The following is a 23,002-nucleotide window of genomic DNA, read 5'->3' as shown; positions in this document are numbered from 1 at the left end:
CCAGGACTTGCCCTCAAGGCCCTTCAGAACAGCTGGGGAAGTGATCAAGTCCAGGCCAGTATGGTCTGGGCCAAAGGCAAGGCTGGAACAGGGTGGGGACCCCACGTAGCCTGGAAGTTTCTCAGATGCCAGGACAGTGGCACCTGGTGTCAAGTTGCTGTCTCGGGAGTCTTCTGTTTCCTAATTCTGCACATAGCTGGTTGCAACCACTGCAGAGACAGGGGAAACTGAGTCACTATGAAGTCCAGTGGCGAAGGTGGAGAGGCTAGAACTAGAACCCAGACATTGCAAAGAGCAGCCCCACATCTTAAGAAGCCAAGTCTACACTGGACTCTGATGTCTCTTTCCATCAAGGCATTTGTCAAGCTCTGCCTTCCTCGAGAATCCCCTCCTAGGGGGCCTTCCATCTGGGAGAAGAGAAGTGGGCAAGGAAACCTAGCCTGGGATTGATCCCCTCATCCTGGCCTGAGCCTTTGATCCAACAACCTCCCAACTTCCGGCCAGGATTCCATATTCAGCTTCCCTTCGCAGTCCGTCCCCACCTTGCTAGGGCCTGCCGGCTCTCCCTCTGGAGAGTGGAGGGGCAGCCAGTGTCCAGCGCATGCCCACTGTGTGCCAGGGCCCATGCTGGGAACTGGGAATGTGTCAAGATGTCCAAATCGGAGGCTCTCCTCTCAGAAGTCCCCAGTCTGCCCTCTCACACACAGTAGTAGGTGCTCGAGTAACCCTCAAAGTGAAAGGAAGCTCTAACAAGACAGAGAGCAGTGAGTCAGCCAGTCTACCTCAGGCCCCCGCCCCCCACCCTCGGAGCTCTTGATGCCCAACGGGTGCAGAGGTTCAGAGTAAGGAGAGCCTAGTGTTTCCCAAAGGCGCTCATCTTGAGTTTACTAGCAGTTATGGAGCATCTCCCTGGAGAAGGACATGGCAACCCACTCCAGTATTCTTGCCTGGAGAATCCCATGGACAGAGGAGCCTGGTGGGCTACAGCCCATTGGGTCGCAAACAGTTGGACATGACTGAGAAGTGACTGAGCCCACAAGCATGGAGCATCTACTGTATGTCCAAGTCTGTTTTGGGTGGAGGGTCAAAGAAATAACTACTACTGAGTCTGGGGAGGTCAGAGCATCAGCCAAATCCCTGCCTCACAAGAAGTCAGGGCTGAGGAAGTCCTCCCAAAGAAGGGACTTCATAGATGGAGGAAACTCCATGTTGAGGCCGGAAGAGAGCAGGGTGGTAGCAAGCTGCTCTGAGAGGGTCTGCCGTGGCTGAAGGAAGGTGGGCACCCCCATGAAGGGGGCGATGGGAGCAGAAACATGGGTGCTGCAGGAGCAGGCAGGGGTATCTCGTCCACCTTTCCAGGTGGGCAGGGTCAGGACAGCTGACCCACAGGCCATTAGAGGCAGTGAGGCCAGAGTTCCATGGACTGGTCCGAAGGCACACCGCGGCCAGGTGGCCCCAGGACGCCAAAGCGTCCAATCATCTTCCAGCAGGGGAGAGGAGGCTGACCTTTGGCTCCAGGTGGCCAGGGGGTCCTTTGGGAAATGAGTGGTAGGACAGCATCCTTTTGGGAAGCCCGGATGGACCTGTTCTTGGCCTCTGACTGCTAAGCATGGAACCCTGTGTCTCTTTTAAGAGGGTGCCGAGGTTATTTATACCTTGGCCCGCAGGCCAGTGGGTGGGGCAGGAACCCAGGAAGCCAAGCCGAGCAGGCGCGGTGGCAGGAACAGGCTTACCTGCTTCCCGCCACCGGGGCTGGGCGGGGCGGAGCGGGGAGGAGGGGCCGCGTACACAACCTGTGGATCGCCGGACGGCCGGCAGACCCACACTCGCCGGGACTGGCGAGGGGGTGGCCTGGAGGGGCCCGGAAGACGCGAAAAGTGCGAGAAAACAAACTTGGGAGAGAGGAGTGACCTGGGGGCCGGGGGCGGAGTCGCCAGCGGGGGAGGAGAGAGCGAGCCGCAGCTAGAGCGCGGCTGGCCCAGGAAGCGAGGAGCGCCGCCCACCCATCCGGGGCGAGAGAGGCGCCGCGGGCCGAGGCAGGCTGGGCCGGGGGCTGCCGGGCCCTCGACCCCCACCGTGACCCCGCGGCCTCCAGCCCACCCCCAAGATGATGAAGAGGCAGCTGCATCGCATGCGGCAACTGGCCCACACGGGCAGCCTGGGACGGTGAGTGTCAACTCCTTCCTCCCAGCCCCATCCTCACCCCGGCAGGACTCCGGGGAGGCCGAGGAGAGCTGGACAGCCACCACCAGCTGGACTGGCCACCTCTCCTCCTTCCTCCGAAAGCCACCCCCACCTCCAAAGCAGGAGGAGCGGGCCCTGGCCTTTGGGGCAGGGGAACCCCCAGCTCTCATTGGAGGGTGGGTGGAGGAGGATCAAGGATGTTGGGTCTTCTCTGTCTCTAGGAGCCCCCAAGTGGATGGTCTTCCTCGACCTCACTTGTCCCCTCTGTACAATGGGGATGTTAACCATCTCTGGTTGCCCGGGGGAGGTGAGGGTTGCTCAGGGACCCAGACCTGGGTGAAGCAGAAGACACAGGGTCCAGGCAGCAATGGAAGGAGGGGCTTGCCCCTGTCCTGCCCTGCGCCTCTTCCTGCCACCGCCAGCCTGGAGGCCTCCTGTTTCTCTGTCTTGCTTCTGCTTTTCATAGCCTCAGGTGGAAACATCCCCAAGTCCACAAACCTCTGGGCTGGTGGGGTGGAGGCCGGAAATATAGGGAGCTCCCAGAGCCTGCCTTCTCTCCTCTTACCCCTGCGCTGGGCAGGGGTCCCCCCAGGGGAGGGGACCGGGTATCCACAGACCCGCACAGATGCCTGTGCAAGCGTGGGCAGCTAGGCCACCTTTCTCTGAGCCGCAGTGTGCGCACATGTCCTGGGCCCCTGCCGGCCACCACAGTCCAGAGTCCTGTGTGACCTCCAGAGTCCTGTGTGACCAGCAGCTCGGGAGTCTGAGCTTGCACACTTCCCGTTCTTGGGGCCGGCCCAACCCTCCTCTCTCCGGGTCAGCAGAAGAGAGAGACTCCTCCAGTCCCCACTTCAGTTTCGTCTGCCCTGTCTCAGGACACAGCCCTGGGTGGAGGAGGAAAAAGCCCAGTATCCCATTCCCGCCCCCACGGAATGTGTTCCGACTGGGATTGAGCAGGCGGGCCACCCAGGGCGGCCTGACTGGGAGGGGCACTGGGAGGAACTGGGGTTTAGGTGCCCTGATTGGGGAGGGGGGCAGGAGGAGGCAGGGGGTTTCCTAACTTGGGCCCACTCAGCAGAAGCTCTCTCCCCACCACAGCACCCCGGAGACTGCAGAGTTCCTGGGTGAGGACCTGCAGCAGGTACGTGCCTGGGCCGGCAGCGGGTGGCAGGGCAGGTCCATACAGGCTGTCTTCAGAGGCCCCAGGCGGGGATGCCAGTGGGGGCGCCGAGTTGAGTCATTCCCACGCTGTTGGCCATGGGGTCCCCAAGAGGAGCGAGAGAAAGATAGTTTCTGCTCTGGGGGAGAAGAAGGCAGTGGGGCATGGGGGATGACAGCCCCCCATGATCTGTAACCCCCGGACCTCCTCCCAGGTGGAGCAGCGGCTGGAGCCAGCTAAGCGAGCAGCCCACAATGTCCACAAACGGCTGCAGGCCTGTCTGCAGGGCCAGAGCGGGGCGGAAATGGACAAGCGGGTGGTAAGTGGGGGTCCCAGCGAGGAGGGGCCTGGGCAGGATATCTCGGTCCAGTGGGACAGTGAGGTCGGGGCTGGGTTCTCCCTGCTAGTCTGAGTCTCTGGCACCAAGGGGGTGGAGGTTGCTCTGTCCCAAGCCCCTTCCGGCCCCTCACTCATGAGGTCCTATTTCTTCCCCTCCCCTTCTTGACCCCGCCTCCTCAGCGCCAATCCTCTGCACCAAAGCCAAGCCCCTGACCACCTGAACTTCTCTGTCCCGTCAGCACCGAGCAGGTGCTTTCCACTGGGCAGCCTGTGAGGGCTTCCTGAAGGAAGCGGCATTTGAACTGGATTTTGTGTTACTCACTAGTATTAATCAGCAGCCAGTATTTATGGACTGATTATGGCTAGTCAGTTGCTAAGATATGTCCATGCCTTGCCTCACTGAATGCCGACAACAGCCATGGGAGGAAGCTGCCTTTATTAGCACTGTCTGCAGGAGGAAATGGAGATGGAGAGGTAGAGTGACTCGTTTAAGGTCACACAGCTAGTACGTGGCGAAACCGAGATTTGAACTCTGGTCTCCCTGACCTAAACTGGTGGTGCTCCCCACAACACTAGCTAGGGACGTGGGAGGCATGTTTTATAATCAGACAACCATTCAGTATGGCCAGAGCAATAGGGAGCCATGGAGAGTTTTGAATTCCTCAGAAGCTAGGTCAGCAACAGAGGCCCTGCGGCAGGGGTAAGGGTCCACTCCGAGGCTGTGTTCCTGGCTCCCCACTCTCCCTTTAACTGTGCGTGGACCTCAGGTGAGCTCCGTGTGCCCTGTCTTCAGTGTTCCATCCAGTGACAGGACTCGGGCTTTCCTTCCTGCCCATTCAAGTGGCTTCTGGGAGGGGGCAGCCAGCAAGCATGTGCACTCATGCTCACAGCCATCCCTGCCCCTCCCTGCAGAAGAAGCTTCCCCTCATGGCTCTGTCCACCACGATGGCCGAGAGCTTCAAGGAGTTGGACCCCGATTCCAGCATGGGGTGAGCACGGACAGGGCCCTCAGCCCTCAGCTGGAGATGCCGAGGAGGGATCTGGGCTGGGAGAAGGTCCCGGTCAGAGAGGGCACCCGCCGTGGATGGATGACCAGGCTGGGGAGCGGTCCTGGGCTGGGAAGTGTCCAGGGCAGTGAGGGCAGCCAGGTCTGGGAGGGCATTGGGTTCGGTGAAGATGAAGGAGAGACAGAACAGACAGGAGGTCGGGACTTCCCTGATAGTCCAGTGGTTAAGACTCCACACCGCCCATGCAGGAGCTGCAGGTTCGATCCCTGGTCTGAGAACTAAGATCCCACATGCCATGCACATGGTCAAAAGAATTTTGAAAAAAAGAAGAGACAGGAGGTGATAGGGAGGGAGGAGGCCCTCAGTCTCTCCAGAGAGGGGGTGAGGAGCTGTGGGAGCCCGGGCCCACTGGGTTCTGTATCCACAGGAAGGCCTTGGAGATGAGCTGTGTCATTCAGAACCAGCTGGCCCGCATCCTGGCCGAGTTTGAGATGACCCTGGAGAGGGACGTACTGCAGCCGCTCAGCCGGCTGAGCGAGGTGACCCCCTCCCCACCTTCTGCCCCCAGCTCCCCTAGCCCCCACCTCTTCAGCCTGCTGAACCCCCACCCCCACCTCCTACCCACACCTGCCCACAGGAGGAGCTGCCAGCCATCCTCAAGCACAAGAAAAGCCTGCAGAAGCTGGTGTCCGACTGGAACACGCTCAAGAGCAGGTGGGAGCCACAGTCTCAAGGGGGGTGGTTCACGCCTAGGTCAGCCTACAGATGTGGCCACAGAGGTTCAAGACCCCTCCCCCACTAGGAGGATACTGCAGGGTGCTTAGGGGTACAGTGTGTGTCCTTGTGCACACACCTGGGGCTTAGGAAGACATATGGTGATGGTGCATGCGAGGGGGCCTCTGTGCACGTGCTTGTGCCAGCTGGAGGTAACCCCAAAACCTGGGACAGCCATCAACAACCCTCCAAGAACCCTGGAGGGCCTCCACCCTCCACTCTGGAGGTGTGTGGCTAGGATCACCGAGCCCACCACCAGGGGGGCGCCCCAAAGCTGTGCCCGCGCCAAGCCGAGACCCCAGACCTGTGCCGCCCTGGGATTTATGTCTATCAACCCCCAGAATCCTGTGGGGTCGGGCCGATGGGGGGGCACTTGGCCCTGGACAGGTCATGGGGACAGTGACCATCCCACCTTGGGATGCTCTTCAGGCTCAGTCAGGCGGCTAAGAACTCTGGCAGCGGTCAGGGCCTGGGCAGCGGCCCGGGCAGCCACACCACCACAGCCAACAAGGTGGAGACGCTGAAGGAGGAGGAGGAGGAGCTGAAGAGGAAGGTGGAGCAGTGCAAGGTGAGGGGCAGTGGCGGCTTCCTGGATGTGCGGGTGGCGGGGGTGGGTGCCGTCCCCACTTCACAGGTGACGAGAGGTGACGCGACTTGCCCCAGGCCACGTGGCTAGGAAGCAGCCGAGCCAGGATTTGGATCTGGGCTGCCAGGCTCCGGGGTCTGTGTACTCAGCCGTGACCTGGTAGCTGCTTCTGTCCGTATCATGCCTGTAACACCTGGGCAGGAGGGGGCGGGGAGGAGGGCACGAGGGGAGAATCTTGGCGTGTTGGCTAAGTGAATGAATGAGGGGTGAGTGAATGAAAGAGTGGTGAGTGATACAGAGCACTGGGTTGAGGATATGTGGACACAGAAGAGGAACAGAAGAGCCCCTCAAGGGTTCGGAGGGGTTCCCGTGGGCTGGCCCAATAGCAAACCTTGGCAGAGTGAGAGCAGAGTGGACTCCGACCTTCCCGTACAACTTGGGCAAACCTCTACCCGCACCAAGCTTCCCCAGCAGGCCCCAGCCTCCCTGGTACAAGCCCTGCTCTCTTTGTCCCCAAGGACGAGTACTTGGCCGACCTGTACCACTTTGCCACTAAGGAGGACACCTATGCCAACTACTTCATCCACGTGAGTCCAAGACCAGGCTCCAGCCACCTGGAGCTCAGGGGCCACTGAGATCTCCCACGACGTGGTGGGAGGGAAAGGTCTGCATTTGTGGCCCCTGGGGGAGACTGAGCTTCCCTCAGTTCCCCCTTGTCCCCACAGCTCATGGAGATTCAGGCAGATTACCATCGCAAGTCTCTGAGCTCACTGGACACGGCCCTGGCTGAGCTGAAGGAGAACCACAGCCAAACAGGTGGGGACCTGACCCCCACCCCTGACCCCCACCCCTGTCCCCCACCCTGCTCAGGGCCTGTTAAGAAGCTTGCACTCCATCCCGAAAGGCACTGGGGAGCCTAGGATGAGTTCTGTCCAGGGGAGGGCTCAATGAGAGTTATGATGGAGAGATTGCTCTGGCGGCTGCATGCAGGATAGAATGAAGGGGCAGGATGGAGACCTGTAGGCAGAAGGGAAGTGACGGAGGCCTGGGCTGGGGTGGAGGCAGTGGAGGTGGGCAGATTGGAGAGATGTGTGGGATGGTTTCAGGATGTATCCTGTGGGTGGTCAGGAGGGAGGTGGAAGCCCCCTGACCTGGCTGCTCAGGGGTGGGAGGACCCTGGGCCGCTGATCTATCTCGTCCCTGCAGACCCCTCCCCCTCGATGACGGCCGCCCCCTTCTCCAGGGTGTATGGGGTGCCTCTGGGAACCCACCTCCGAGAGCTGGGCCGGGACATCGCCCTGCCCATCGAGGCCTGCGTCATGATGCTGCTCTCTGAGGGCATGAAGGAAGAGGTGGGGCTCGCTGGGGCAGGTGGGGAAGGAGCACGGGCCCCTCATCCCATCCCACCCCTCCCACACGTTGCCTGGTCCCACACCTCCCACCCATGCCTGTGCTGGGGTGTAATCCCACTGTTAGCGCCCAGCTGCCAAGAAAAGGCATGGCCTCCTTCGGTTGAACTGATGCCACCTCCCCCTTAGTGATGCTCACATGGACCGGGCCCTGTGCTGTCAACCCTGTGCACTCCTTGCTCCGTTGCATTACCCCAGTAAACCTTGCAGGGAGCCCTCCATTTCTGCAAGCCCTACCTCTTGCAAAATTGGCTCCATTTTGCAAGAGGTAGACAGAGGCCAGTGGGTAGGCGTGCCCAGTGGCAGGTGAGAAGGTTGGTGGAGAAGCGGGGAAGCCACATGAGTCACAGCCCCATGCTGCCTTTATCCGTCCTATGCATCTCGGTCCTGCTAGCACATCGGCTGCTTTCCTGAGGACAGACCTTTAGGAGGTGGATCACACTTCAAAGACAGACCTAGGCTTCAGGACAGTCCTGCGGAGCCTCTTGTCCCTCCACTTCTGTCTAGACTTCAGTCTCCTCATCACTTCCCAGCTCCTCCCAGGCTTCTCGTTTTGTTCAGAATCCTAGACCTTGAGAGTCGAGAGGAGCCACGGACATGGTGGTGTTCGCTCTGCCCACCAGCCCAGGGGGCCCCCGAGGCCTTTCCCTGGGCCGTGAGTGGGCCAGGGCCTCCCAGACAGGGGTTCCTGCCCCCACCCCAACCCCTCCGTGACCCCCACTTGCCCCCTCTTGCCCCCCAGGGCCTCTTCCGTCTGGCCGCCGGAGCGTCGGTGCTAAAGCGCCTCAAGCAGACCATGGCCTCGGACCCCCGCAGCCTGCAGGAGTTCTGCTCTGACCCCCACGCTGTGGCAGGTACCTGCACCGAGGAGCCCTGGGTGGAGGGCCTTTCCCCAGGGCCCTCCCCTGAAGGTGCCTGAGATGGTCCCCTGATAGTTTAGCTTAAGGCCTGATCCTCTGCCAAGAAGACACCTGAGCAGGCATAGGGATCCTTAACATGGGGTCCATCGTCAGCCCCCTGAAACATGTGTATGTTTTTCTGGGGACAAGATCACTAAGCTTCATCATTTTCTCAAGAGCGCTTGTGACCCAAAGAAATGATTCAGTTCAGTTCAGTTCAGTTCAGTCGCTCAGTCATGTCTGACTCTTTGCGACCCCATGGACTGCAGCACGCCAGGCCTCCCTATCCATTGCCAACTCCCGGAGTTTACTCAAACTCATGTCTATTGAGTCGGTGATGCCATCCAGCCATCTCATCCTCTGTCGTCCCCTTCTCCTCCTGCCTTCAATCTTTCCCAGCATCAGGGTCTTTTCAAATGAGTCAGTTCTCCACACCAGGTGGCCAAAGTATTGGAGTTTCAGCTTCAGCATCAGGGTTAGACCTAGACATGTTAGTATGAACAAGAGCTACAGGTTCCTAACATGGAGAGAGCCAGGCACTGGGGGTAAAGGTGGGGGCTTTGGGGGCTGAGTCTGAGTCCCTGCCACCACTCCAGGTGCCCTTAAGTCCTACCTGCGGGAGCTGCCAGAACCCCTGATGACCTTTGACCTCTATGACGATTGGATGAGGGCAGCCAGGTGAGGATGAGGGGCATGTGCTGGGGAGGACTAGGCTGCAGATAGGCTGTTCAGGACAGGCTCACCCGGTCTTTCCTCCTCCCCAGCCTGAAGGAGCCAGGAGCCCGACTGGAGGCCCTCCAGGAGGTGTGCAGCCGTCTGCCCCACGAGAACCTCAGCAACCTCAGGTAGTCCCACCCCCCACCCCACCACCCCTACCACCTTCCTCCTCCTGGCCTCCCCAGCCAAAGCCCAGCTGGCCCTTCAGGGCTCTGGGCTGGAGTCCTCCCCCCTTGTACTAGGCAATATTTCTGAAAATACAGCTTTGATGTATTAACCATGTGTTTTTAATACTAGACGTTGAACTGAACATATAGCTTGAACCCTGAAGCCACCCCACCCCATGGCTTTAGATCGTTCTTCTGCCACCCTGTGGTCCTGGCCTAGCAATTTAACTCTCTGTGCCTTGGCGCCCTCACGTGGAAGACATGGAACATAACAGTCCCAGCTCTGTAGGGCAGCTGGGGGGTTTGCAACCTAGTGCCCGCAATGGAGGTGGTGTTCAGTAGGTCGGCTGGTGTAACTAGTAAAAAAATGTTTAAATGTCCCATGTGGTGTCTTTGCTGCTCTTTGGAAATCCTGGGCTGAAAAGGTCTCAAGTCTTGGGGGCATCCATGGGTATTCATGGCCTAAGATATCCGGCCACTGGTCCAAGCCTCCTTCCCACCCCCCAGGTATCTGATGAAGTTCCTAGCGCAGCTGGCCGAGGAGCAGGAGGTGAACAAGATGACACCCAGCAACATCGCCATTGTCCTGGGGCCCAACCTGCTGTGGCCCCCTGAGAAAGAAGGGTGAGGGGCTGTGGATTGGGGGAAGGTGGCAGTCTTGCCCCCGTTTCAACATCTGCTTATTTTCCCCCTGGGCCCCAGTTTCTCCATCCTTGGAGTGGGTTGAGCAACTTCTATTGTCAAGGCTGCTGTGAAGATCATAGGATCATGGACCCCACAGGGCTTCAGAGATAGACATTCTGGGTAATGGCTTTAATGGGGTGCTTGGTGGCCTGTTGCAGGAGCCAGAGATCTGGTTCTAGCCTCACCCCTTCAACCTTCCAGGGATGAACCTTATAAAGTCACTCTGGACCTTCATTTCTTTATTTGTAAGTTGGAGAGAAACTAGACAAACATTGAGAATTTTTTCTTTGGGAATTTGATGAGATAATAAATAGAGAAATGTATTATAAACTGTAAAGTGTGATATGTGAGGGGTTGTAATTCACCCGGCCACGGATGGCGAAAGGATTGATCCTTGTGTCCCCAGCACCCAGCACAGGCCCAGAGAGTTGGGGTCACTAGACTTTGCTAAATGATGACTCACTTTGGCTCTCTTTTTGTCCCAGGGACCTGGCCCAGCTGGATGCGGCCTCGGTCTCATCCATCCAGGTGGTAGGCGTGGTCGAGGCTCTGATACAGAACACTGACACCCTCTTTCCTGGAGGTAAAACTCCTGTCTTTGTGAATGATCCACCCAACTTGGTGCCCTCCAGACTCCGTTTCAGTCCCTGGCAGCCCTGCAAACTCACCAGGAGGCCTGGAGGAAATGGCTTCTCCCCCCGAGCCTCAGTTTCTTATCTGTAAAATGGGGATGCTTGTGCGTGCTTTGTGGGATTGCTGTGAGGCCCACCTGGGCGTAGAAAGGTGAAACACAGTCTAGATAACATCAGGAGAAAGGGAAAGTGGTCCTGATGCCTGCCGGGGTGGAGAGGCCGGTGGAAGCTCTGAAAGTTCAGACCTGCCCCCGCTCTGTCTGCAGATATCAACTTCAATGTGTCGGGCCTGTTCTCAGCGCCTGCCCCCCAGGACAAGGTCAGCGACATGCCGGCTTCTGAGGAGCTTCCATCGATTCCCACACCCACCCCGGCCGCTGTCCCAGCCTCAATGGCTACCAAGGAAAGGTAAGGACTGACGGGTACAAGGGCCCTGTCCTGGCCCGAAGATGCCCAGCCAGAGGCACTATCTCTCAGGGCATCCAAGAGCATTTTAGGAAATAGAATTATTATATTTTCCTCCCAAATACCAGGTTTCCCAGTTTGGAGTGGGTAGGACTCAGGCATATTCTTCTCAGCCTCTGATGTGTTCCCTGCTGTCTTATATAGCTCTTTACCGAATACCTACTCTGTGCCAGGCACTGTTTCAGGTCCTGGAGATTTAGAGAACTGAGCCTTTTGGAATTTGTAAATACCATACTTTCCAGTCTTCTCTTTGATCCTTTAAACTGGAAGAAGGGCTGCATGGTGGCATACTGCCTCCTTACCCAGTGGGTATTGTTCAGTTATCACAGACTGCTGGGGCCCAGAATGTGAATTTCCTTAGATGAAGAAGACAGACACGTGCTGCCCTTAGGGATTGCATTCCAAGGGGTGGGAGACAGAATCAACCAGAACACCAATATAATGTCAGCCCGTTATGCGTGCTACGAAGAACAGTAGAACAGGGCCGGGTGGTCAAGTAGGGAACAGGGATCAAGAAAGCAGCGGTCAGGAAGGGCCTCCCCAAGGAGTAGCCAATAAAGCAGAGCCAGGAATGAGCCATGGCTTCCTCTGCTTCTCATCCGCTCTGTGGCTTCTAGTCGTCGAAACATCCCATGAAGATCACATGGAGGCTGGGACTTCCCTAGTAGTCCAGTAGTTAAGAATCCACCTTGCAATGCAGGGCGCATGGGTTCAATCCCTGGTTGGGGAACTAAGATCCCACATGCCCCAGAGTTGACTGAGCCTGTGAGCCACAACTCAAGAGTGCGTGCACCACAATGAAAGGTCCCGAGTGCCACAACTGAGATCCAACCTGGCCAAGTTAATTACTTTTAAAAGCAGGTCGCATGGAGGCTGAGAGCTGAGGCTTTCTGCCCCCATCCTGGCCACATGGGGGACCGTGGACACTGTCACAGTAGCACACAGCAGCCGGGGCTCAGTGGATGCAGACTCTGGCCAATGCTAGAGGATCTTGTCAGACCCCAGGCCCGGCCCAGGGTGGTGGGGAACAGCTCCAGGAGGACCCAGACTCAGCCTGTTGGCTGAGAGACACCCCCGGATGCCTGGAGACCTCTGGGAGATGCCATGGCTGACCCTGACCCTCTCCTTCCCTTGCAGGGCAGAGTCCGAGGCGCCCCACAGACCAACCTCCCCCAAGGTCAGTCGGAGCCCCCCAGAGGCGGCCACCCCAGCAGAGGAGATGGCTCGGAGGAGTGAGTTGGCCATGGGAGGAGAAGGGGCAGAGGGTGGGCAGTGAGAGGAATCAACAATCTCATACTGTCCCAGTTTTCAGACAGCCAGGGGAGGCATGGAATCCAGGGGGCTAAGGGCCTGGGTTTGCTGCCTGACACTCTGAGATCAGATTCCAGCTCTGTGATCTTGAACAGGTGACTCCACCTGTTTGTGCCTCAGCTTCTTCCTCTGTGTAATGGGACAATAACCTCACCTACCTTGAAACTATTTAGAGAATTAAATGGGGCTGCCTGGCCCATACTCAGCACCCAGTAAATGCTCCATAAGTAGTGACTGTGAGTGTTGAGGGCAGTGGAGTCCAGTCCCTCAAGAAGCCCTGGGATCACGGAGTGCAGAGGAAAGTGGGGTCTTCAAAGCACAGTGGATGAAGGAGTGGCAGTGGTGGTGGTTAGGTGGTCTCCTTCTGTGCCTCTTTGGTGCAATTACATGTTGAAGTGGCCTAAAGCCAGGCAGGTGAGAAGGTCAGGGGTTCAAGTGGAGAATATGCCAGGGTGACTAGGACACTTGAAAGGTCCGGCCCAGGAGGCGCTAGAGTTTTCTACCCGGATGGCAGTGGATGGAGCAGGAAGCTCTGGACCGGCCGGAGCTAGCAGGTCACACAGGGACCTTCTTACAGGAGCGGGCTTCTAGCCACTTTTCCTGGAAGGGGTGGGGACAGATGGGATGTTAGCTCACTAGAGGACAAGATAAAGGACTGTCATAGCATCACCTGGGCTCATCCTCACAGCAGCCCTGGGAAGTGAAAGCTGTCACCCCATCTCAGCGATGAAGAAACTGAGGCTTCAGGGGGCAAGTCCCCCAGTGGGTAGACGCAGAGCTTGGAGCAGAGCCTAGCTGTCCTGGCCCCATCCAGCCCCTTGGCTGCCTTGCGAGGTTGGACCATGCAGACAACTCTGAGGTGGGGCAGCCCTACCCCCACTTCTGAGCGGGACTCAGAAGCCCTGCTTCTGAGCAGGGGGTGAGGAGGACCCAGCTGGCCAGTGGAACAGGTGGCATTTCTTTATTCAACAAATATGTACCGAACACCTACTCTGTGCCATCCATGCGCTGTGCCAGCCAGATGGACAGAAGATGGCCTCACTTAGTTTGCGTTCTAGTCAGGGAGGCAAGAAGGAAGGGAGCAAAATTAAAACTGACAAGATCATTTCAGAGGACATGAAGTCCCCCATGAAGAAAATATGACTGGAAGTCATGACAGTAACTGGGGCCAGGTTGGGGAGGGGCCCTCAAGCTGAGGACAGATGTGGACAGAGGCCTGAATGATGAGCAGCCAGTGTGGACCCTGTTCCCGGCAGAAGGGACAGCAGATAAAAATTCTTACAGTGGCATCAAGCTTGGGGGTTTGCCCCAGGCAGTATAGATGCCTAACCACCCCTTTCCTTCCTCCACAGCCAAGCGCCCAGCACCCGCCAGGCCCACCATGCCGCCCCCCCAGGTCTCCAGCACCCGCAGCTCCCCTCCAGCACCACCCCTGCCCCCTGGCTCTGGCAGCCCTGTGACCCCTCGGGCTCTGCCCCGCCGTCTGGTTGGCAGCAGCCTCCGGGCTCCCACGGTGCCACCCCCGTTGCCTCCCACTGCCCCCCAGCCTGCCCAGCGTCAGAGCCGGCGCTCACCAGCTTCCCCCAGCCCGGCCTCCCCAGGTCCGGCCTCTCTCAGCCCAGTCAGCCTGAGCTCGCCTGTACATGTGGACCTGGGGGTGGCCACTGAGGAAGGAGAGGCCCCTGAGGCTGCAGGCAGGGCCCCCACTGCCCCAGTCATCCCCCCTCAGGCCCGGCCCAGGAGCCTCGCCTCAGAGACCAACTGAGCCCACAGCTCCCCCACGACACCCCTCAGCATCCCTTTCCTCCCACCTCATCCTCCCAGGACACAGCCCTCACCCCTCCCAAGGGGGCGGGGGCCTCCAGCCTTTGCCTAAAGTGCCTTGGTGCCCGCTGGGTCGGCCCCCACGGCAAGAAGGACTCAGGACAGTCCTCCGCTTCCAGACCTTTTCCTCTTGGATCACCCTGGGCCTCAAGGGCCCCTCAGCCACCTCCCTGCTTTCTGGCAGGGTCCCAGGGGAGCCGCCGGAAGGAAGCAGAGGCTTGCCTGCTCCCACAGGACATTTTTTTTTTCTCTTGCCAACATATTGGTTTTTTTTGTAAGGCTGGCAAATAAATTATTTTGGACAAAACTGGAGCAGCTACCCAAATGATAGTTTTATTTTCTGTCCTTGAAATAAAGAAGCCACTTTGATAAAAGGGGAAAAAATTACTTATTCTTTGCCTCCTTTCTTTTTTCTTGTCTGAAATAGTAACAGCCAACATTTTTAGCGCTTACTCTTTGCTACACATTGTTCTTTTCTATGCATGAGTTCCATCTAATCCTCTTTCGGGGAAGTAAATTCCATTACCTCTTACAGGTGAGGAGACTGAAACTCAGAAAGTGACCAAGGTTACATGGCAAGTGAGGCATAGACCTGGCCCAGGTCTGCTTGATTCCAGAGCCTGTCCCTCATATCCTGAGCAATTGGAGTTTCCTTTTCTTCATATGTGAAATCACTTTAACAACTTCCACCACAGAAATGTTGTTGTGAGGATTAAATGAGACACTTGTAAAGACCAAAGCACTGCCTTTGCACACAGAAGTGCCCTGTAAGTCATGGCTGCCGTCACTGTTTTCCCGCACCTGTGGTGGTCTCTGTTCCCAGGGAAGGCTCCCCGGGGAGCAAGGATGAACCTGTCTTCAAACATTCCCTGACCATGCTCTGTGCCAGACTCTGGGCTAGGTCCCAACTCAGCCCTATGCCCAGGGAGCTCCTGGGAACGGGCAGAATTGACAATTAGAATCATGTGTCATGGCCGTTTCCTGGTCCAGTGGTCAGGACTCCAACCTCACTACCAAGGGTGCAGTTTCCATCCCTGGTCGGGGAACTAAGATCCTGCAAGCTGTGTGGCAGGGCAAAAAAAAAAAAAAATCAAGTGTCATGGCACCAGGAGCCCATGAGAGCCCACTTAGGAGCAAGCCATTTAACCCACACTGGTTGTGTGTGTGCGTGTGTGTGTGTGTGTGTGTGTAGGGTAGATGTCAGGATGGCTTCTTGGAGGGTGCCAAGTCTTTCAGGAGCTGGCCAGGTAGAGGAAGAAGGAAGAACGTTTTAAGTGAAGGAGACCACCTATGCAAAAGGTCAGGAGCAAAAGCCCAGGGCAATGAGAAACAGAAAATATAAGCCCCGGAGGCTGATGGTGTGCCTTTTCTTGGGTCTTTGAAGCTCCAGTTGCTCCTGGGGGTCAGACCAGTCTTCAGAGTCTTCTCAGAGGTTGGCAGACAGCCTTAGAATTGTGACACATTCCTCATCAAGTAGGGACCAAGCTGCCTCTAGCCCAGTGCCTCTCCATTCTGGCCTCACAGTAGAATCCCTGGGTGATTAAAACACAAATTAAAAAAAAGCCAGGGCTCACCCAAAGGAATTAAAATCAGAATTTCTGGGGTCCTATCATACGTTTTAAAAAACGTTTATCAAAAGTCATCGAACTATACACTTAAGATCCACACATCTTACTGTGTGTAAATTATATAATAAAAAAAAAAAAAATCCGTTTCCTTGGGAACTCTATGCGCAGACAGTGTGGGAAACCACTGGTCTAGGCCAAGGGCTCCAGCGTCTGAGGGGACACCATGTGCCTCTCTCCCCAATCAAAACCACACTCTGCATCCCAGGACTTCCCAGGACTCCGCTCGGAACTGGAGAGTCTAGGGTCTAGGGTTCAGAAGGCAGTGAGATTTGACCCAAAGATAACATCTCCTTTAGCATTTGTTTTCCTCCTAGCAACCATCTGTCTTAAGCTTGTGATTGGCTGGGGAACAAGGAGCGGGCCTTATTTTTCTATTCGTAACTCCTTATTGGTCAAAAAGGTCAGTCCCTTTCCCGGCAGGCGGCGAGTCAGGGCTGAAGCTCTGCGGCTATTGGTCCAGAGGGGCTAAGAGGCGGGACGAAAGACCAGGCTAGGTCTTCATTGGTCCCCCTTCCCTCGGTGGAGCTCGAGATTACTCCCTTTTCTCCAGGCTCTTGTAGCTCGCAGCACCCTCGCCGCTCCTCTCCGAGATTCTCCCTCCCATTGGCTGCAGATCAGGCCGTGGCCCCGCCCCCTGGCCCTTCCGGCGCGCCGATTGGTGGGTGCCCGCGACAGGCCTTCTGCGGGCGAGCGCGCTGTGCCCGCGGGAAGAGAGCGGCGCGGCTCCGGTGTGCGGGCAGCCAGGCTGCTGCATGGCGCGCTGCGAAAGGCTGCGCGGCGCGGCCCTGCGCGACGTGGTGGGCCGGGCGCAGGGGGTACTGTTCGACTGCGACGGGGTGCTGTGGAACGGCGAGCGAGCAGTGCCGGGCGCCCCCGAGCTGCTGGAGAGACTGGCTCGGGCTGGCAAGGCGACGCTCTTCGTAAGCAACAACAGCCGGCGCGCGCGGCCAGAGCTGGCCCTCCGCTTCGCACGTCTCGGCTTCGGGGGGCTGCGCTCCGAGCAGCTCTTCAGCTCCGCGCTGTGCGCCGCGCGCTTGCTGCGCCAGCGCCTTCTCGGACCCCCGGACACTCAGGGCGCGGTGTTCGTGCTGGGCGGTGAAGGGCTGCGGGCCGAGTTGCGCGCCGCCGGGCTGCGCCTGGCGGGGGACCCCAGCGAGGACCCGGGCGCGGCCCCGCGCGTGCGCGCCGTGCTTGTGGGCTACGACGAGCACTTCTCCTTCGCCAAGCTGAGCGAGGCCTGCGCGCACTTGCGCGACCCCGACTGCCTGCTGGTGGCCACCGACCGCGACCCGTGGCACCCGCTCAGCGACGGCAGCCGGACCCCCGGTGAGCGCGGGGAAACAGCTGGGGGGCGGCCCGCGCTTTCAGCTCCATGCCTGGGGGTGAGGGCTGGGGAAGGGGCGTCTCCAGGCGATAGGAGGGGGCCTGGAGGGATGTGCGGGCGGTCCCCACCCAGCAACAGCCCTGCATGTCTTCATGGCCGCATCTGGTATTTCTTGCAGCTTTCTTGCAGCTGCCACGCTGTGATGGGCAGAAGTGGGGTCCGGTTGGTCAGATGAGGACACTGTGGCTCGGGGAGTCACGGGTGCAATCCTGGGCCCCTACTCTCAACCCTAGCCTTCCTGAACCAGCCTCCATGACTCCTGTCATTTTCCCCACCCGCCATCGGAGTGAGGTGGGAGAGTTGGGGACAAAGCCTTCCATCCCCCCTGCCCTCCCCCGCCCCGAAGGTTGGAACAGGCGTTTCTGGCGGCAGATTGAAGGCAGGTGTGCGGAGAGAATGGGCAGTGGATGGAGTTTGACCTGAGTTCCAGCTTCAGGGCTCTGTAATCTTGTTAAATTACATAACCGTGGAGCATCTCCTCCCTAGGGGTAAAATGGGAATACTAACATGTCAGTTTTAGTTTCGCTGAGGAGAGAGTGATCAGGGCAAGTGCTTGCTCTGTAATAGGTGCTCAGATGATGTAAATTGTATCTGAGCCCTCTCCTGTTACAGAGCTTTATGAAGCACCTAGGTGTCTGTTAGTTTCAGAATTACTCTGGACATGGAAGTTATTGTTCCATTTCCCAGTTAAAGAAACTGAGGCTAAGAGAAGGGATGTGAGCTACCCAAAAGCAAGAGGACCTGAACTTGGTGCTTGAGGCCACCTTATCCCCAGCCTCTAAACCCCACCCCCGCCATCCAGGGCACTCTTTGCTGCTGTCATCTGGGAATTTCACATCTGCAGAGGAGGCGGGAGCAAAAGAGGCTTCTACATCTTGGAGGGTTCACGTTAGACAAGAGCAGAGGGTAGCAAAGGCTAACTGACAGCAGGGACAACCAGTCAGTCGGCCGAGGGAGGGACAGACATCCATCACTTTCTCCCTGCTGGCCACTGACTTGACTGATTCCAGATCCTGGGAGGGCAGGGTGAAATTGATGGAGTAGATAGAGTATTATGATGGGTGGCAGGGAGGGCCTAGAGCTGAGGAGACCTGGGAAGTCTTCCTAGAGGAGGCATCTTGCAGGACACGGCTCTCAGGAATGGAACAGGGCTTGGGCCATGGCAGAATCAGTTCCAAGCTGAGAAACTTAATAGTTCTAGGCCTATCTTGGCTTTGCCGCAGACCTACTTGCTGCATGACCACTTTAGTGTCCCCATAAATCCAAGGGGAGAGCGCTGCTCAGGGCTCCCAGCTGCCAGCAGCTCCTGCCTGCCTGACACTGTGCTGTGAAAAGTGAGTTTCTCCAGAGGCTTCAAAGCTCAGGTGAAGGCTGTGGGTTCAGAAGTCCGCCTAAGGGCTCAGGAGGGATGGTGTGGAGGTGCTGGGGAGAGACCAGGCCCTGCCCACGTGTGCCCCTTGAATCTCAGCACCCACCTGGCTGTGCCTGCCAACTGTGCTGGTCATTCCCACAGCCAAGAGGGGGAGACAGAGCTCAGGAAATACACCACTGCTATCCTGTTTGAGCATGACTGAATTGTGCAGCTTTGTGAGTGGAATAACATTTTAAATAAAGACCCCAGTATGCATAAAATCTGAAATAATGTGAATTTCACCCCAGTTCCCCCTCCCATCCCTATGGGTCTGCTTAATTGTGCGTTTATCTTGTTACCACGTGGCAGCCAGTTGAGCTGGCAAATAGAAAAGCCTGCTGTCTTAGGAATACGTCACCAGCAGAATATACAGGACTCTTGGATGACAGGATGTTGAGAAGACTGGGATGTGATGGTCTGAGGGCGGAGTTGCGTTCAGACTCTCCTGCTGGGATGCTCACTCCCCCAGAATACGGATCTCAGTTTCCTTCACTGCTCTATCCCTGGTGCCCGGCACATAGTTGGGCCTCAGTAATACTGACTGAGGTGGGACACGAGGGGCCGAGAGTGATAGGCTCAGACCTGGTAGGAAAGAAAGACACTAACAGAGCGATGGTCCTGGAGCCAAGAAAATCCCTTTGGGATGACTCAGTTGAGCCCTTCCCATTCTGGAAGGAATTTCTAACCAAAGAGCAAATGGCTTTTCCTCCTGACTCAGTTCTTAGGAAACCGAGTGGGCAAGTTCTAGGTCAGAGGTCAGGGAGACCTGCCCCACAGGGTCACTCTGGGCCAGCTCTGCCCTGATCCCAGGGAAGTTCTTCCTCCTCATCTGGGGGCTGCAGGGCTGAAGACACTTGCTGTTTGTGCACCTTCTGTGCCTTTGGCTTAATCACGTTGAATGTCATTCATTGTGAGAAGGGAGACAGGAGGCCCAGAATGTTTGGGATCAGAGTAGTGATGTACTGATAAATCTTTAAGAACCGGAAGAGCCTTGATTTACACTTTTGCCAATTTCTGTGGTGTTAGTACTCCCCCCGGTGGCCGATTTCAGCCTACCAATGTGAGGTCACTTCCCATCGTGGGCTTGGGAAGGAAGGTAAGTACACACCATTCTGTAATATTTCCATCATTACGGATGTAAATAACCTCAAGAGCATAGATAATGGTAAAATAATTAGGCAGTGATGAGTTTTGAGAACATATTACCTTTGTTTTAAACATTTTATTTAAGTTCATATGAGTTGACTTTAAACAGTAGCTTTGTTTAACTACCAACTCACAGAATTCCTGAAAAGGAAACATTCAGCACTCCAGAGCCAGTATAGGCCGGCCCTCATGTGTCTGAGTCAGACTTACCTGAATGCATATCCTTTACCTGCCATTTACTAAGCTGTGCAACCCTGGACAAGTTACTTTTAACAACACTGAACATCAGTTTTGTCATCTGTAAAATGGGTGTTCATGAACTCCCGCACCTCCCCTGGCACTTTAGAATGTGCCTAGTAAATTGTGATTATCATCATCATTTGTTCAGGGACATTAGTGTGAAGGTAGAACATTCTGGCACAAAGATGTACCGCTGGGACGGGCACAGTGGACTCATTGTATGGGGCAGGATGGTCCTGGGCTGAGAATCAGAACCGTCCTTTTCTCAACAGCCCTCCTATTGTTCAATACTTGGGTGCGTTCCACAATTCTGCTTATTATAGTTACTGCAGCCACGGACATCTTCAAGCATGTAGCTTTTGTCTCCAGTCTGAATTCTCGCCTTGTGATCACTCCCAGCGGAGGCAGACTGGGTCAGAGGTGCAAACATTTCTGTGCCCTGCTGTTCCAAAAGAGCTGGTGCCAATTTCCGATGCCAGAACACATTCTTGTAGCAATAACCACAACTGCTCTTGGTTAAGTGCTTTTCCATTTCCAAAGCACTTGCCCCTGTGGTGCCCACAGCACCTCTTTGAAGGCAGGCATCACTTGGATCCCCCTTTCCAGTGAGTCCAAGAAAACTCAAAGAGATTGGCTTGCCCAGAGATGTATGACTGCCAGGGTAAAATAGTGAACCACAGGCAGGACTGACTGAGCCAGGCCTGGTTATGTGCAGTGGCTCCATATTCGAGATGGGAAAACTGAGGCACAGGGAGGTTAATAGCTTGCCAAAGAAAAGTGGAGATGGGATGTGAATGCAGGCAGCTGGTTGCAGAATCTCTGCCCTTAACCCCCACACTAAAACTGGGAAGCAGGCAGCCTTTTCACTCATTTCAGCCTGCTTTAACCCCCACGCCAAGCTGCTTCTGAGGATTCCAGTTCCCAGGCCTGGATGCCTTCCCGCTGCCGCCCGCACTGACCAAGTATCCGTGTCCCTGCAGGCACCGGGAGCTTGGCTGCCGCCGTGGAGACAGCCTCGGGCCGCCAGGCCCTGGTGGTGGGCAAGCCCAGCCCCTACATGTTCGAGTGCATCACAGAGCACTTCAGCGTGGACCCTGGCCGCACGCTGATGGTGGGCGACCGCCTGGAGACCGACATCCTCTTCGGCCACCGCTGCGGCATGACCACCGTGCTCACACTCACGGGCGTCTCCCGCCTGGAGGAGGCCCAGGCCTACCTGGTGGCCGGCCAGCACGACCTCGTGCCCCATTACTACGTGGAGAGCATCGCGGACTTGATGGAGGGGTTGGAGGACTGAGCCCACTGACGCAAGTGCAGCCGCAACCCTCCCTTACCCTGTTCCCGTAGGTGGAGGTGATGGGCCAAGAGCTGCATTAAGGGCTACCGGCTCCCGCACCCCAGTTTCTACCCGGGTGGGACTGGAACCCGGGGAAGGAGTCGAGGTCCCTACACCCGCCCCCAACAGTGGCTGGGCACTCTTCGCTATCCCGGAAGCTGCCCCCTCCCCTCTTAGTGGTTCACCCCGGCCTGACCCAGCCAGGTGGCCTTATATCCTGCCCTGTGACCTCCCCTTGTTTCAATCTGGGCCCTGCTGCCTTGTGAAGATCTCCCCAACCCTGAGCACCTAATTCCCCAGTTCTGCCTTGGGGCCTCTAGAGCTCTTCCTGGGTCCTGGCCTGGGGTGCCTGTTGACCAATCAGAGGTCTAGGTAACCAGGAATCATTACTCTGAATGGACCAATCAGAAGGCTAAGTGATAGTGACGCATTGCTGTTGGGTCCTGAGTGGACCGGTTGGGAGCCTAAGTGACAGTGACCCTCTCAGGTCCTAGGTCCTGGGTAGACCAATCAGGACCCCGGTAGTAATGAGCCATTAGTCTCTTGGATCCTGGATAGAACAATCTAGAAGTCTGAGAGACCTTGGCCTCTCGACTATCTGGGTCTGACTGGACCAGCCAGGGGTCCAGATTTCTGTTCATAAATAAGGGTCCAAGTGCTGAAGACACCTCTCCTCCACAGAGGGGGCCCTTAGTGGCTCTGGAGGCTTCTGTAGTGAGGGCCCCACCCCTCCCTGATCATGGTATCAGGCCAGTGCTGATGGCGGCCACAGCTTGGGAGTGGGGCGTTTGTGCCCCTGCTGTGCTATCGGGGCTTGCTGTGCCGCCTCTCTCCCGTGCCCACCCCAGTTATTTATTATCGTGTGCCACTGATGGTGGGGGTGGGGGCTGAGCCTTCCCCCGCCACCTCCACCCCTGTTGTAACTAGTCCTCCCGTACTTAATAAAGTGCGAGTAGGAGTGTCTTTGTGGGTTCAAGTCTGTGTCCAGGGTGGGACCGGGGGAGGAGCCCCTGCCTGAGCCTGCTCTCCGGAAAACTGGCCCATTCCCTCTGTGAAATGGTCCACCCCATTTCCAGCATGTTCTCTGCGTAGAGTGGTACCTTAGCTTAATAGCACTTTATGCCTCACGGAGTCTTTTTATTTTTTTAAAAATTTTTTGGCCATGCCACATGGTATATGGAATCTAGTTCCCCGACCAGAGGTTGAACCTCTGCCTCCTGTACTGGAAGTACAGAATCTTAACCACTGGAACCACCAGGGAGGGTCCCCCTCACTGAGTCTTTATAGAACAATATGTTTCAGTCCTTCAGAAAATCCAGCAAGCTTGCATTACTCATTCCACTTTACTCCTTGGGGAACGAGGGTCAAAAAGGTGATGTTAGCTTACACAAGGGCACACACCTAGGAAGTGTGACCACCTGAGTGGGGCCGGAACTTGTGTTGGCTGACTCGGAGGCTGCAGCCCTGCTCTGCAGAGACTGAAGGGGGAGACAGGTCTTCGCCCTCCTCCAGGAGCTCAGGGGAAATGCAGTGCACACCCCTCCACAGGATTTCAGGCATCCTTCACACCTGGGCTGCTGCTGTGACTGTCTGCCCTGCTGGCCTCGAGCTTCTCAGGGCCTCCTGCAGAGCAGGTGCCCAGCTGGAAGCTGGCTGACGGGCAGGCCTGACTGTCACTGATGCACTTGTCATTTGAGCTT

General features: G+C 56.9%; 2 protein-coding genes across 2 annotated transcripts; both read left to right on the top strand.

Moving 5' to 3' along the window:
• Nucleotides 1-1,754: 1,754 nt before the first annotated feature.
• Nucleotides 1,755-14,544, top strand: SH3BP1 (SH3 domain binding protein 1). The gene is made up of 18 exons (XM_043441188.1): nt 1,755-2,166; nt 3,283-3,325; nt 3,558-3,662; nt 4,595-4,671; nt 5,117-5,228; nt 5,327-5,403; nt 5,893-6,031; nt 6,568-6,636; nt 6,775-6,865; nt 7,256-7,401; nt 8,201-8,312; nt 8,954-9,035; nt 9,122-9,202; nt 9,749-9,865; nt 10,411-10,508; nt 10,824-10,965; nt 12,160-12,254; nt 13,686-14,544. Exons 1-18 carry the CDS (start codon nt 2,108-2,110, stop codon nt 14,096-14,098), a joined length of 2,058 nt encoding a protein of 685 aa, XP_043297123.1. The 5' UTR covers nt 1,755-2,107; the 3' UTR covers nt 14,099-14,544.
• A 1,818-nt stretch (nt 14,545-16,362) lies between these two features.
• Nucleotides 16,363-22,265, top strand: LOC122423382 (pyridoxal phosphatase). Its single transcript, XM_043440379.1, has 2 exons — nt 16,363-17,111; nt 20,947-22,265. The coding sequence occupies exons 1-2, from the start codon at nt 16,538-16,540 to the stop codon at nt 21,261-21,263; spliced, it is 891 nt and encodes a 296-aa protein (XP_043296314.1). The 5' UTR covers nt 16,363-16,537; the 3' UTR covers nt 21,264-22,265.
• The last annotated feature ends 737 nt before the right edge of the window (nt 22,266-23,002 follow it).

Source organism: Cervus canadensis, chromosome 21, assembly GCF_019320065.1.
Source record: "Cervus canadensis isolate Bull #8, Minnesota chromosome 21, ASM1932006v1, whole genome shotgun sequence".
NCBI classification, from domain to species: Eukaryota; Metazoa; Chordata; class Mammalia; order Artiodactyla; family Cervidae; genus Cervus; species Cervus canadensis.
The sequence above is the reverse complement of the archived record's forward strand: the minus strand, read 5'-3'. Positions and strand labels throughout refer to the sequence as shown.